Here is a 13,592-nt window from a genome sequence, read left to right on the forward strand (position 1 = left end):
CTTGTTTAATAGATGTCATCAGTGTTTGAACCTGACAAATAATCATGATTTCAGTGAGGTTAAAATTATTACCGTAATAATAATTTATTTTCTGCGTGGTTTTCTCTTTTTCGGTCGCGGCCAAGAATTTTAATTTCGCTACCTTTCAAGTATACAGTACAGGCCAAAAGTTTGGACACACCTTCTCATTCTAATGCGTTTTCTTTCTTTTCATGACTATTTACATTGTAGATCGTCACTGAAGGCATCAAAACTATGACACCTGCAAAGTGAAAACCCTTTCAGGTGACTACCTCTTGAAGCTCATCAAGAGAATGCCAAGAGTGTGCAAAACAGTAATCAGAGCAAAGGGTGGCTATTTTGAAGAAACTAGAATAAAAACGTGTGTTCAATTATTTCACCTTTTTTTGTTAAGTACACAACTCCACATGTGTTCATTCATAGTTGTGATGAATTCAGTGACAATCTACAATGTAAATAGTCATGAACATAAAGAAAACGCATTGAATGAGAAGGTGTACAAACCTTTGGCCTGTACTGTATATCGCAGCAAATCATATCAATGTCTGAGTGTCTGATCGCAGGACGTTGTGTGGCTGTGTGAAAGCACACACACTTACAGCAATGCTTTGTTGGGCTCTGTGCAAACAACACAGGCCAATGAATGCCAGGTCTACTTCTGCGGTCATTTTGTGAGAATGAAAGAGTCGAAAGAGCAAGTCAACATATTTACCCTGCAGCTCCATGGCGTACAGGTGTCCCTCCTCAGCCATGACGGGAAAAATCTCTTTTTCTATGGATGTTGGCCTGAGCTACACAAACACACACACACACACACACACACACACAAGTTAGTGTCTGTGTACCAGGTCTACTGCACGCAGGGCAAAGTCCCTGTAAACGTTCATGGCGTTTTACGGACCTGAATTCTGCCGAGCATGCTGGGATTGAAAATGTATATGCCGGCGTTGATCTTGTTGGAGACAAAGACCTGAGGCTTCTCCACAAAGCGATGGATCTTGCCGCTGTCCGCCTCAAACACCACCACGCCGTATTTAGACGGCTCCTCCACCCGCGTCACCTACACGGAAAACCAATGTTAGCGATGGTCGACCCGTTTATATGACGGGCTTCTTTCACTTAGACTTAGACAAACTTTATTGATCCACAAGGGAAATTGATCCACACAGTAGCTCAGTTACAAAGGATGGAAAGGATAATGCACACAAGGGCACAAAAAGAGGGCCAAAACAAAAGTTAGAAAGTACCCTATAAATGCACCATAGTAGCAATATAAAATATAACATTTACATATTATATATACACAGTATACAATATATACTGATATATTATATTATTATATTATATTGTATTTTTATATAATATATATAATATATAACAAATTCCAAGGACCCTCTTTTTCGGACCATAGGGCGCACCGAAATACAAGGCGCATTGCCAATGAGCGGGTCTATTTAGGTGTAGTTTCATACAAAAAGCGCATTAAAATGGGTCACATTAGGAATTTTTTCACAGGAACGTATTTTTCGGACCATAGGGCACACCGGATTATAAGGCGCATTGCCGATGAGCGGGTCTATTTAGGTCTATTTTCATAAAAAAAGCGCATTAAAAGTGGTCATATTATGAATTTTTTCACAGGAACGTGTTTTTCGGACCATAGGGCGCACCGACATATAAGGCGCATTGCCAATGAGCTGGTCTATTTAGGTCTAATTTCATTCACAAAAACCACATTAAAAGTGGTCATATTAGGAATTTCTTCACAGGAAGGTGTTTTTCGGACCATAGGGCGCACCGACATATAAGGCGCATTGCCAATGAGCCGGTCTATTTAGGTCTATTATCATACAAAAACCCCATTAAAAGGGGTCATATTAGGAATTTTTTTCACAGGAACGTGTTTTTCAGACCATAGGGCGCACCGAATTATAAGGCGCATTGCCAATGAGCGGGTCTATTTAGGTCTATTTTCATACAAAAAGCGCATTAAGAGAGGTCATATGAATTTTTTGACAGTAGCGTATTTTTCGAACCATAGGGCGCACCGGATTATAAGGCGCATTGTCAATGACCGGGTCTGTTTGGATCTATTTTCATACAAAAACCACATTAAAAGGTGTCATATTAGGAATTTCTTCACAGGAACGTGTTTTTCTGACCATAGGGCGCACTGACATATAAGGCGCATTGCCAATGAGCGGGTCTATTTAAGTCTATTTTCATACAAAAACCGTATTAAAATGGGTCATATTGTGAAATTTTTCACAGGAACGTGTTTTTCGGACCATAGGGCGCACCGAATTATAAGGCGCATTGCCAATGAGCGGATCTATTTAGGTCTATTTTCATACAAAATCCACATTAAAAGGGGTCATATTAGGAATTTTTTCCACAGGAACGTATTTTTCGGACCATAGGGCGCACCGGATTATAAGGCGCATTACCAATGAGCGGGTCTATTTAGGTCTATTTTCATATAAAAAGCGCATTAAAATGGGTCATATTGTGAATTTTTTCACAAGAACGTGTTTTTCGGACCATAGGGCGCACCGAATTATAAGGCGCATTGCCAATGAGCGGGTCTATTTAGGTCTATTTTCATACAAAAAGTGCATTAAGAGAGGTCATATGAATTTTTTGACAGGAACGTATTTTTCGGACCATAAGGCGCACCGGATTACAAGGCGCATTGCAGATGAGCTGGTCTATTTAGGTCTATTTTCATACAAAAAGCGCATTAAAAGGGGTCATATTAGGAATTTTTTCACAGGAATGTGTTTTTCGGACCATAGGGCGCACCGACATATAAGGTGCATTGCCAATGAGCGGGTCTATTTAATGCCTATTTTCATACAAAAAGTGCATTAAAAGTGGGCATATTATGAATTTTTTCACAGGAACATATTTTACGGACCATAGGGCGCACCGGATTATAAGGCGAATTGCCAATGAGCGGGTCTATTTAGGTGTATTTTCATACAAAAAGCGCATTAAAATGGGTCACATTAGGAATTTTTTCACAGGAACGTATTTTTCTGACTATAGGGCGCACCGAATTATAAGGCGCATTGCAAATGAGCGGGTCTATTTTGGTCTATTTTTATACAAAATCCACATTAAAAGGGGTCATATTAGGATTTTTTCAACAGGAACGTATTTTTTGGACCATAGGGCGCACCGAATTATAAGGCGCATTGCCAATGAGCGGGTCTATTTTGGTCTATTTTCATACAAAATCCACATTAAAAGGGGTCATATTAGGATTTTTTCAACAGGAACGTATTTTTCGGACCATAGGGCGCACCGGATTATAAGGTGCATTACCAATGAGCGGGTCTATTTAGGTCTATTTTCATACAAAAAGCGCATTAAAATGGGTCATATTATGAATTTTTTCACAGGAATGTATTTTTCGGACCATAGGGCGCACAGAATTATAAGGCGCATTGCCAAAGAGCGGGTTTATTTAGGTCTATTTTTATACAAAATCCACATTAAAAGGGGTCATATTAGTAATTTTTTCCACAGGAATGTATTTTTCGGACCATAATGCGCACCGGATTATAAGGCGCATTGCCAATAAGCGGGTCTATTTAGTTCTATTTTCATACAAAAAGCGCATTAAAATGGGTCATATTAGGAATTTTTTCACAGAAACGTATTTTTCGGACCATAGGGCGCACCGGATTATAAGGCACATTGCCGATGAGCTGGTCTATTTAGGTCTATTTTCATATAAAAAGCGCATTAAAAGGGGTCATATTAGGAATTTTTTCACAGGAACGTGTTTTTCGGACCATAGGGTGCACCGACATATAAGGCGCATTGCCAATGAGCGGGTCTATTTAAGTCTATTTTCATACAAAAAGTGCATTAAAAGGGGTCATATTAGGAATTTTTTTCACAGGAACGTGTTTTTCAGACTATAGGGCGCACAGAATTATAAGGCGCATTGCCAATGAGCGGGTCTATTTAGGTCTATTTTTATACAAAAGGTGCATTAAGAGAGGTCATATGAATTGCTTGACAGGAGCGTATTTTTCGGACCATAGGGCGCACCGGATTATAAGGCGCATTGCCAATGAGCGGGTCTGTTTAGGTCTATTTTCATACAAAAACCACATTAAAAGGGGTCATATTAGGAATTTCTTCACAGGAACGTGTTTTTCGGACCATAGGGTGCACCGACATATAAGGCGCATTGCCAATGAGCGGGTCTATTTAAGTCTATTTTCATACAAAAAGTGCATTAAAAGGGGTCATATTAGGAATTTCTTCACAGGAACGTGTTTTTCGGACCATAGGGCGCACCGACATATAAGGCGCATTGCCAATGAGCGGGTCTATTTAAGTCTATTTTCATACAAAAACCGCATTAAAAAGGGTCATATTAGGAACTTTTTTCACAGGAACGTGTTTTTCAGACCATAGGGCGCACCGAATTATAAGGCGCATTGCCAATGAGCGGGTCTATTTAGGTCTATTTTTATACAAAAGGTGCATTAAGAGAGGTCATATGAATTGCTTGACAGGAGCGTATTTTTCGGACCATAGGGCGCACCGGATTATAAGGCGCATTGCCAATGAGCGGGTCTGTTTAGGTCTATTTTCATACAAAAACCACATTAAAAGGGGTCATATTAGGAATTTTTTTCACAGGAACGTGTTTTTCAGACCATAGGGCGCACCGAATTATAAGGCGCATTGCCAATGAGCGGGTCTATTTAGGTCTATTTTCATACAAAAAGCGCATTAAGAGAGGTCATATGAACTTTTTCACAGGAACGTGTTTTCGGACCATAGGGCGCACCGAATTATAAGGCGCTTTGCCAATGAGCGGGTCTATTTAGGTCTATTTTCATTCAAAAGGTGCATTAAAAGTGGGCATATTATGAATTTTTTCACAGGAACATATTTTTCGGACCATAGGGCGCACCGAATTATAAGGCGCATTGCCGATGAGCGGGTCTATTTAGGTCTATTTTCATACAAAAAGTGCATTAAAAGTGGGCATAATATGAATTTTTTCACAGGAACATATTTTTCGGACCATAGGGCGCACCGAATTATAAGGCGCATTGCCAATGAGCAGCTCTATTTAGGTCTATTTTCATACAAAAACCACATTAAAAGGGGTCATATTAGGAATTTTTTTCACAGGAACGTGTTTTTCAGACCATAGGGCGCACCGAATTATAAGGCGCACTGCCAACGAGCGGGTCTATTTAGGTCTATTTTCATACAAAAAGTGCATTAAAAGTGGGCATAATATGAATTTTTTCACAGGAACATATTTTTCGGACCATAGGGCGCACCTAATTATAAGGCCCATTGCCAATGAGCAGCTCTATTTAGGTCTATTTTCATACAAAAGGCGCATTAAAAGGGGTCTTATTATGAATTATTGGACAGGAACATATTTTTGGACCATAGGGCGCACCAAATTATAAGGCGCATTGCCAATGGGCAGCTCTATTTTCATACAAAAAGCGCATTAAAAGGGGTCATATTATGAATTTTTTTCTACATTTAAAATACTTCCTTGTGGCCTACATAACATGTAATGGTGGTTCTTTGGTCTAAATGTTGCATGGATTATTATAAAGTTAAAGTTAAAGTTAAAGTACCAATGATTGTCACACACACACTAGGTGTGGCGAAATTATTCTCTGCATTTGACCCATCACCCTCGATCACCCCCTGGGAGGTGAGGGGAGCAGTGGGCAGCAGCGGTGGCCGCGCCCGGGAATCATTTTTGGTGATTTAACCCCCAATTCCAACCCTTGATGCTGAGTGCCAAGCAGGGAGGTAATGGGTCCCATTTTTATAGTCTTTGGTATGACTCGGCCGGGGTTTGAACCCACAACCTACCGATCTCAGGGCGGACACTCTAACCACTAGGCCACTGAGTCGTTTTTTTTATTATGTTTTAAAGACAATCTTCAAGCCGCTTTCTGACCGTCTCTTCAGAATACGCCGTTTAGTAGGCAAATATATTTACGTGCCTCCACTTCGACAGCATCTTCTCCCCGTCATCTGACAGAAATAAGTTAAAGCTGTACGCTACTTTATATTGCAATTGGCAACAAGGGAGGATGAATGCCTCACAACAAGAGGATAGAGAAAAGGAAGGAGCTTATTGAATACAATGGCGGACGCACGCAAATTTTCAGGACTTATGCAGATCCCAAATACACATCAGCAGGTAGCACTAGGTAAGAAAAGTTGGTTTTGCATAGAGGACACCAAACCAATCAGAGTACGATTTTCAGTATTGTGGTTTTGCATAATATTGTGAAACAAAACGCCAGATAATGTCTCTTAATAGGTGCCATTTTGGTGTCCTTATACACATCATAATAATACCGTATGTTGAAGCACAGTACGTCTGACTATGGTAGCCGTAATGCTCCGAAAATCCATCAAGCGGTGCGGCTTCATGGCTTACCAAAGTCATACAAAAACATATTTTTGAGTGCTGTGTGTAATGTTTTATATTCTCAATGAAACATCAAAGTTTTGGTGTTGCTTGCTTACGGGTACTTGCTAACTCATTTATTGAATAGGAGGACTCAACCTGCAGTCTACACGGCTCTCTTATGTGTGACTGCCATCTATTGGTCACACTTATCATTACACCATGTACCAAATAAAATTAATTTGAGGTCGGTAAGCTCAACCAGAATGAATACGTACATTAGGCACACTGTTGATTTTTGAAAGAATTTTAAGTGCGCCTTATAGTCCGAAAAATACAGCACACGTAAATAACTCTCACCACAATGGTGCCCTCTTGGCCGTGGTTTCGGTGGAACTGCAGGAGATCTTGGAAGGGAAAGTCACAGATGACGTCCGAGTTGAGGACGAAGAAGGGCTCGTTGTCGACTTCCAACAGCTCCCGAGCCAACGCCAGCGGACCCGCTGTTCCAAGAGGGTGAGAATATGCGCGTTAATTAATATTTGATCTATAAACTGACTATAGTCCGTAGTCATGAAATATACAATGCTCGGATCAAAGGAATCTCACATACTTTTTGCTATCAAGTACAAGTGGAGAACACCAAGATTCATGGCCAGGCTCACTTTTGTTTAAAATATAATAACAATATATATTGATATATTATATTATTATATTATATTGTATTTGTATATAATATATATAATATACAACAAATTCCAAGGACCCTCTTTTCCGGGCCATAGGGCGCACCGAATTACAAGGCGCATTGCCAATGAGCGGGTCTATTTAGGTCTATTTTCATACAAAATCCACATTAAAAGGGGTCATATTAGGGATTTTTTCCACAGGAACGTATTTTTCGGACCATAGGGCGCACCGGATTATAACGCGCATTACCAATGAGCGGGTCTATTTAGGTCTATTTTTATACAAAATCCACATTAAAAGGGGTCATATTAGAATTTTTTTCCACAGGAACGTATTTTTCGGACCATAGGGCGCACCGGATTATAAGGCGCATTGCCAATGAGCGGGTCTATTTAGGTCTATTTTCATACAAAAAGCGCATTAAGAGAGGTCATTTGAATTTTTTGACAGGAACGTATTTTTCTGACTATAGGGCGCACAGAATTATAAGGCGCATTGCCAATGAGCGGGTCTATTTAGGTCTATTTTCATACAAAATCCACATTAAAAGGGGTCATATTAGTAATTTTTTCCACAGGAACGTATTTTTCGGACCATAATGCGCACCGGATTATAAGGTGCATTGCCAATGAGCGGGTCTATTTAGGTCTATTTTCATACAAAAAGCGCATTAAAATGGGTCATATTATGAATTTTTTCACAGGAATGTATTTTTTCGGACCATAGGGCGCACAGAATTATAAGGCGCATTGCCAATGAGCGGGTCTATTTAGGTCTATTTTTATACAAAATCCACATTAAAAGGGGTCATATTAGGAATTTTTTCCACAGGAACGTATTTTTCGTACCATAGGGCGCACCGGATTATAAGGCGCATTACCAATGAGCGGGTCTATCTAGGTCTATTTTCATACAAAAAGCGCATTAAAATGGGTCATATTATGAATTTTTTCACAGGAATGTATTTTTTCAGACCATAGGGCGCACAGAATTATAAGGCACATTGCCAATGAGCGGGTCTATTTAGGTCTATTTTTATACAAAATCCACATTAAAAGGGGTCATATTAGTAATTTTTTCCACAGGAACGTATTTTTCGGACCATAATGCGCACCGGATTATAAGGCGCATTGCCAATGAGCGGGTCTATTTAGGTCTATTTTCATACAAAAAGCACATTAAAATGGGTCATATTAGGAATTTTTTCACAGCAACGTATTTTTCTGACTATAGGGCGCACAGAATTATAAGGCGCATTGTCAATGAACGGGTCTATTTAGGTCTATTTTCATACAAAAGCCACATTAAAAGGGGTCATATTAGAATTTTTTTCCACAGGAACGTATTTTTCGGACCATAAGGCACATCGGATTATAAGGCGCATTACCAATGAGCGAGTCTATTTTGGTCTATTTTCATACAAAAAGCGCATTAGAAGGGGTCATATTAGGAATTACTTCACAGGAACGTGTTTTTCGGACCGTAGGGCGCACTGACATATAAGGCGCATTGCCAATGAGCGGGTCTATTTAGGTCTATTATCATACAAAACCCCCATTAAAAGGGGTCATATTAGGAATTTTTTCACAGGAACGTATTTTTCTGACTATAGGGCGCACAGAATTATAAGGCGCATTGTCAATGAACGGGTCTATTTAGGTCTATTTTTATACAAAATCCACATTAAAAGGGGACATATTAGAATTTTTTCCCACAGGAACGTATTTTTCGGACCATAGGGCGCACCGGATTATAAGGCGCAATACCTATGAGCGAGTCTATTTCGGTCTATTTTCATACAAAAAGCGCATTAGAAGGGGTCATATTAGGAATTACTTCACAGGAACGTGTTTTTCGGACCATAGGGCGCACCGACATATAAGGCGCATTGCCAATGAGCGGGTCTATTTAGGTCTATTATCATACAAAACCCCCATTAAAAGGGGTCATATTAGGAATTTTTTTCACAGGAACGTGTTTTTCAGACCATAGGGCACACCGAATTATAAGGCGCATTGCCAATGAGCGGGTCTATTTAGGTCTATTTTTATACAAAATCCACATTAAAAGGGGTCATATTAATAATTTTTTCCACAGGAACGTATTTTTCAGACCATAATGCGCACCGGATTATAAGGCGCATTACCAATGAACGAGTCTATCTAGGTCTATTTTCATACAAAAAGCGCATTAAAATGGGTCATATTATGAATTTTTTCACAGGAATGTATTTTTTCAGACCATAGGGCGCACAGAATTATAAGGCACATTGCCAATGAGCGGGTCTATTTAGGTCTATTTTTATACAAAATCCACATTAAAAGGGGTCATATTAGTAATTTTTTCCACAGGAACGTATTTTTCGGACCATAATGCGCACCGGATTATAAGGCGCATTGCCAATGAGCGGGTCTATTTAGGTCTATTTTCATACAAAAAGCACATTAAAATGGGTCATATTAGGAATTTTTTCACAGCAACGTATTTTTCTGACTATAGGGCGCACAGAATTATAAGGCGCATTGTCAATGAACGGGTCTATTTAGGTCTATTTTCATACAAAAGCCACATTAAAAGGGGTCATATTAGAATTTTTTTCCACAGGAACGTATTTTTCGGACCATAAGGCACATCGGATTATAAGGCGCATTACCAATGAGCGAGTCTATTTTGGTCTATTTTCATACAAAAAGCGCATTAGAAGGGGTCATATTAGGAATTACTTCACAGGAACGTGTTTTTCGGACCATAGGGCGCACTGACATATAAGGCGCATTGCCAATGAGCGGGTCTATTTAGGTCTATTATCATACAAAACCCCCATTAAAAGGGGTCATATTAGGAATTTTTTCACAGGAACGTATTTTTCTGACTATAGGGCGCACAGAATTATAAGGCGCATTGTCAATGAACGGGTCTATTTAGGTCTATTTTTATACAAAATCCACATTAAAAGGGGTCATATTAGAATTTTTTCCCACAGGAACGTATTTTTCGGACCATAGGGCGCACCGGATTATAAGGCGCAATACCTATGAGCGAGTCTATTTCGGTCTATTTTCATACAAAAAGCGCATTAGAAGGGGTCATATTAGGAATTACTTCACAGGAACGTGTTTTTCGGACCATAGGGCGCACCGACATATAAGGCGCATTGCCAATGAGCAGGTCTATTTAGGTCTATTATCATACAAAACCCCCATTAAAAGGGGTCATATTAGGATTTTTTTTCACAGGAACGTGTTTTTCAGACCATAGGGCGCACCGAATTATAAGGCGCATTGCCAATGAGCGGGTCTATTTAGGTCTATTTTTATACAAAATCCACATTAAAAGGGGTCATATTAGAATTTTTTTCCACAGGAACGTATTTTTCGGACCATAGGCCGCACCGGATTATAAGGCGCATTACCAATGAGCGAGTCTATTTTCATACAAAAAGCGCATTAGAAGGGGTCATATTAGGAATTACTTCACAGCAACGTGTTTTTCGGACTATAGGGCGCACCGACATATAAGGCGCATTGCCAATGAGCAGGTCTATTTAGGTCTATTTTCATACAAAACCCCCATTAAAAGGGGTCATATTAGGAACTTTTTCACAGGAACGTATTTTTCTGACTATAGGGCGCACAGAATTATAAGGCGCATTGTCAATGAACGGGTCTATTTAGGTCTATTTTTATACAAAATCCACATTAAAAAGGGGTCATAATAGAATTTTTTCCCACAGGAACGTATTTTTCGGACCATAGGGCGCACCGGATTATAAGGCGCATTACCAATGAGCGAGTCTATTTTCATACAAAAAGCGCATTAGAAAGGGTCATATTAGGAATTACTTCACAGGAACGTGTTTTTCGGACCATAGGGCGCACAGAATTATAAGGCGCATTGCCAATGAGCGGGTCTATTTAGATCTATTTTTATACAAAATCCACATTAAAAGGGGTCATATTAGTAATTTTTTCCACAGGAACGTATTTTTCGGACCATAATGCGCACCGGATTATAAGGCGCATTGCCAATGAGCGGGTTTATTTAGGTCTATTTTCATACAAAAAGCGCATTAAAATGGGTCATATTAGGAATTTTTTCACAGGAACGTATTTTTCTGACTATAGGGCGCACATAATTATAAGGCGCATTGTCAATGAACGGGTCTATTTAGGTCTATTTTCATACAAAATCCACATTAAAAGGGGTCATATTAGAATTTTTTTCCACAGGAACGTATTTTTCGGACCATAGGGCGCACCGGATTATAAGGCGCATTACCAATGAGCGAGTCTATTTCGGTCTATTTTCATACAAAACGCATTAGAAGGGGTCATATTAGGAATTACTTCACAGGAACGTGTTTTTCGGACCATAGGGCGCACCGACATATAAGGCGCATTGCCAATGAGCGAGTCTATTTAGGTCTATTATCATACAAAACCCCCATTAAAAGGGGTCGTGTTAGGAATTACTTCACAGGAACATGTTTTTCGGACCATAGGGCGCACAGAATTATAAGGCGCATTGTCAATGAACGGGTCTATTTAGGTCTATTTTCATACAAAAAGCGCATTAAAATGGGTCATATTAGGAATTTTTTCACAGGAACGTATTTTTCTGACTATAGGGCGCACAGAATTATATGAGCGGGTCTATTAAGGTCTATTTTCATACAAAAAGCGCATTAAGAGAGGTCATATGAATTTTTTGACAGGAGCGTATTTTTCGGACCATAGGGCGCACCGGATTATTAGGCGCATTACCAATGAGCGATTCTATTTCGGTCTATTTTCATACAAAAAGCGCATTAGAAGGGGTCATATTAGGAATTACTTCACAGGAACGTGTTTTTCGGACCATAGGGCGCACCGACATATAAGGCGCATTGCCAATGAGCGGGTCTATTTAGGTCTATTATCATACAAAAACCCCATTAAAAGGGGTCATATTGTGAATTTCTTTCACAGGAACGTGTTTTTCAGACCATAGGGCGCACCGAATTATAAGGCGCATTGCCAATGAGCGGGTCTATTTAGGTCTATTTTCATACAAAATCCACATTAAAAGGGGTCATATTAGAATTTTTTTCCACAGGAACGTATTTTTTGGACCATAGGCCGCACCGGATTATAAGGCGCATTACCAATGAGCGAGTCTATTTCGGTCTATTTTCATACAAAAAGCGCATTAGAAGGGGTCATATTAGGAATTACTTCACAGGAACGTGTTTTTCGGACCATAGGGCGCACCGACATATAAGGCGCATTGCCAATGAGCGGGTCTATTTAGGTCTATTATCATACAAAACCCCCATTAAAAGGGGTCATATTAGGAATTTTTTTCACAGGAACGTGTTTTTCAGACCATAGGGCGCACGGAATTATAAGGCGTATTGCCAATGATCGGGTCTATTTTCATACAAAAAGCGCATTAAGAGAGGTCATATGAATTTTTTGACAGGAGCGTATTTTTCGGACCATAGGGCGCACCGGATTATAATATATTTTGTTGTTTTCTTACTGTACCGAGAATGAACTGAACCGTGACCTCTAAACCGAGGTACGTACCGAACCGAATTGTTTGTGTACCGTTACACCCCTATGTAGGATTGATTGTGGATTCATTGATGAGTACTATGCTGGCATCAAGAAAGCGATTGTTAATGTTAACCATAATTATGAAAGCCATTTTGTCAAATATCTACAGAGAATCCAAACTCACCCGTTCCAAGAGGCTCCGTCTCATGTGAAAGAGAGATACGAATGCCAAGCTGAGGAGGAACAAAAAGAGACATTTAAGTACATTTGATCCATACTGGTACTTGATGTCACTTTATAAGTTTGTCTGGTGTATACACTAAGTGGTGCCGCTAACAAGAAGATTCTAATCAGCGTGATAAGTTAAAGTTGTCCTACTCTCTGCTCCTGGATCTTCATCTCTCTCTCCAGCAGCTCGGACATGTAGCTCACCGCCAAGACCACGTGGTCAACCCCAGCCTGGACACACACACACACACGTATGGACGATTATGAAAAGAATAACGTGCTCGCCGGTCACGCCTCACGGAGACAAAGAGCGACGGCGCTCGCCGTACCTTGACCAGCGCCTCCACCTGGTGGAGCAGGATGGGCTTGTTGCAGAAGTCCACCAGAGGCTTGGGGACACTCAGGGTGAGCGGTCGCAGGCGCGTACCGTAACCTCCGACCAAAATCAAAGCCTTCATGCTCGCTGTCTCTATCGACCGTTACCGGGGCAACCTGGGCTCATCAATGAAGACTCTGGAAATGACCTAGGGTGGCAAGAGGAGAGTCACTGAGACAACTTGTCAGGCCGATAAAAGGATAATCCATATCAATTAAAAAAATGTGTTCGATATATATATAATATATACTGTGTATGTATATATATATATATATATATATATATATATATATATATATATATATATATATATATATAC

The 13,592-nt window shown here is 39.9% G+C and overlaps 1 protein-coding gene across 2 annotated transcripts in view; it reads right to left on the reverse strand.

Annotated features, from left to right (window-relative positions):
• gmppb (GDP-mannose pyrophosphorylase B) overlaps positions 1-13,592 on the reverse strand; it is a 36,397-nt gene that overhangs the window by 18,513 nt on the left and 4,292 nt on the right. For both annotated transcript variants that reach the window (XM_072912216.1, XM_061929772.2), the window contains exons 2-7: positions 13,227-13,421; positions 13,048-13,128; positions 12,854-12,902; positions 6,803-6,945; positions 923-1,081; positions 734-812 (exon numbers count right to left, since the gene is read on the reverse strand). In XM_072912216.1, coding sequence (XP_072768317.1) covers positions 734-812; positions 923-1,081; positions 6,803-6,945; positions 12,854-12,902; positions 13,048-13,128; positions 13,227-13,355 — 640 coding nt within the window. In that variant the 5' untranslated portion in view covers positions 13,356-13,421. The remainder of the gene's footprint in view (positions 1-733; positions 813-922; positions 1,082-6,802; positions 6,946-12,853; positions 12,903-13,047; positions 13,129-13,226; positions 13,422-13,592) is intronic.

The sequence above is a fragment of the Nerophis lumbriciformis genome, linkage group LG03 (assembly GCF_033978685.3).
Source record: "Nerophis lumbriciformis linkage group LG03, RoL_Nlum_v2.1, whole genome shotgun sequence".
Lineage (NCBI taxonomy): Eukaryota > Metazoa > Chordata > Actinopteri > Syngnathiformes > Syngnathidae > Nerophis > Nerophis lumbriciformis.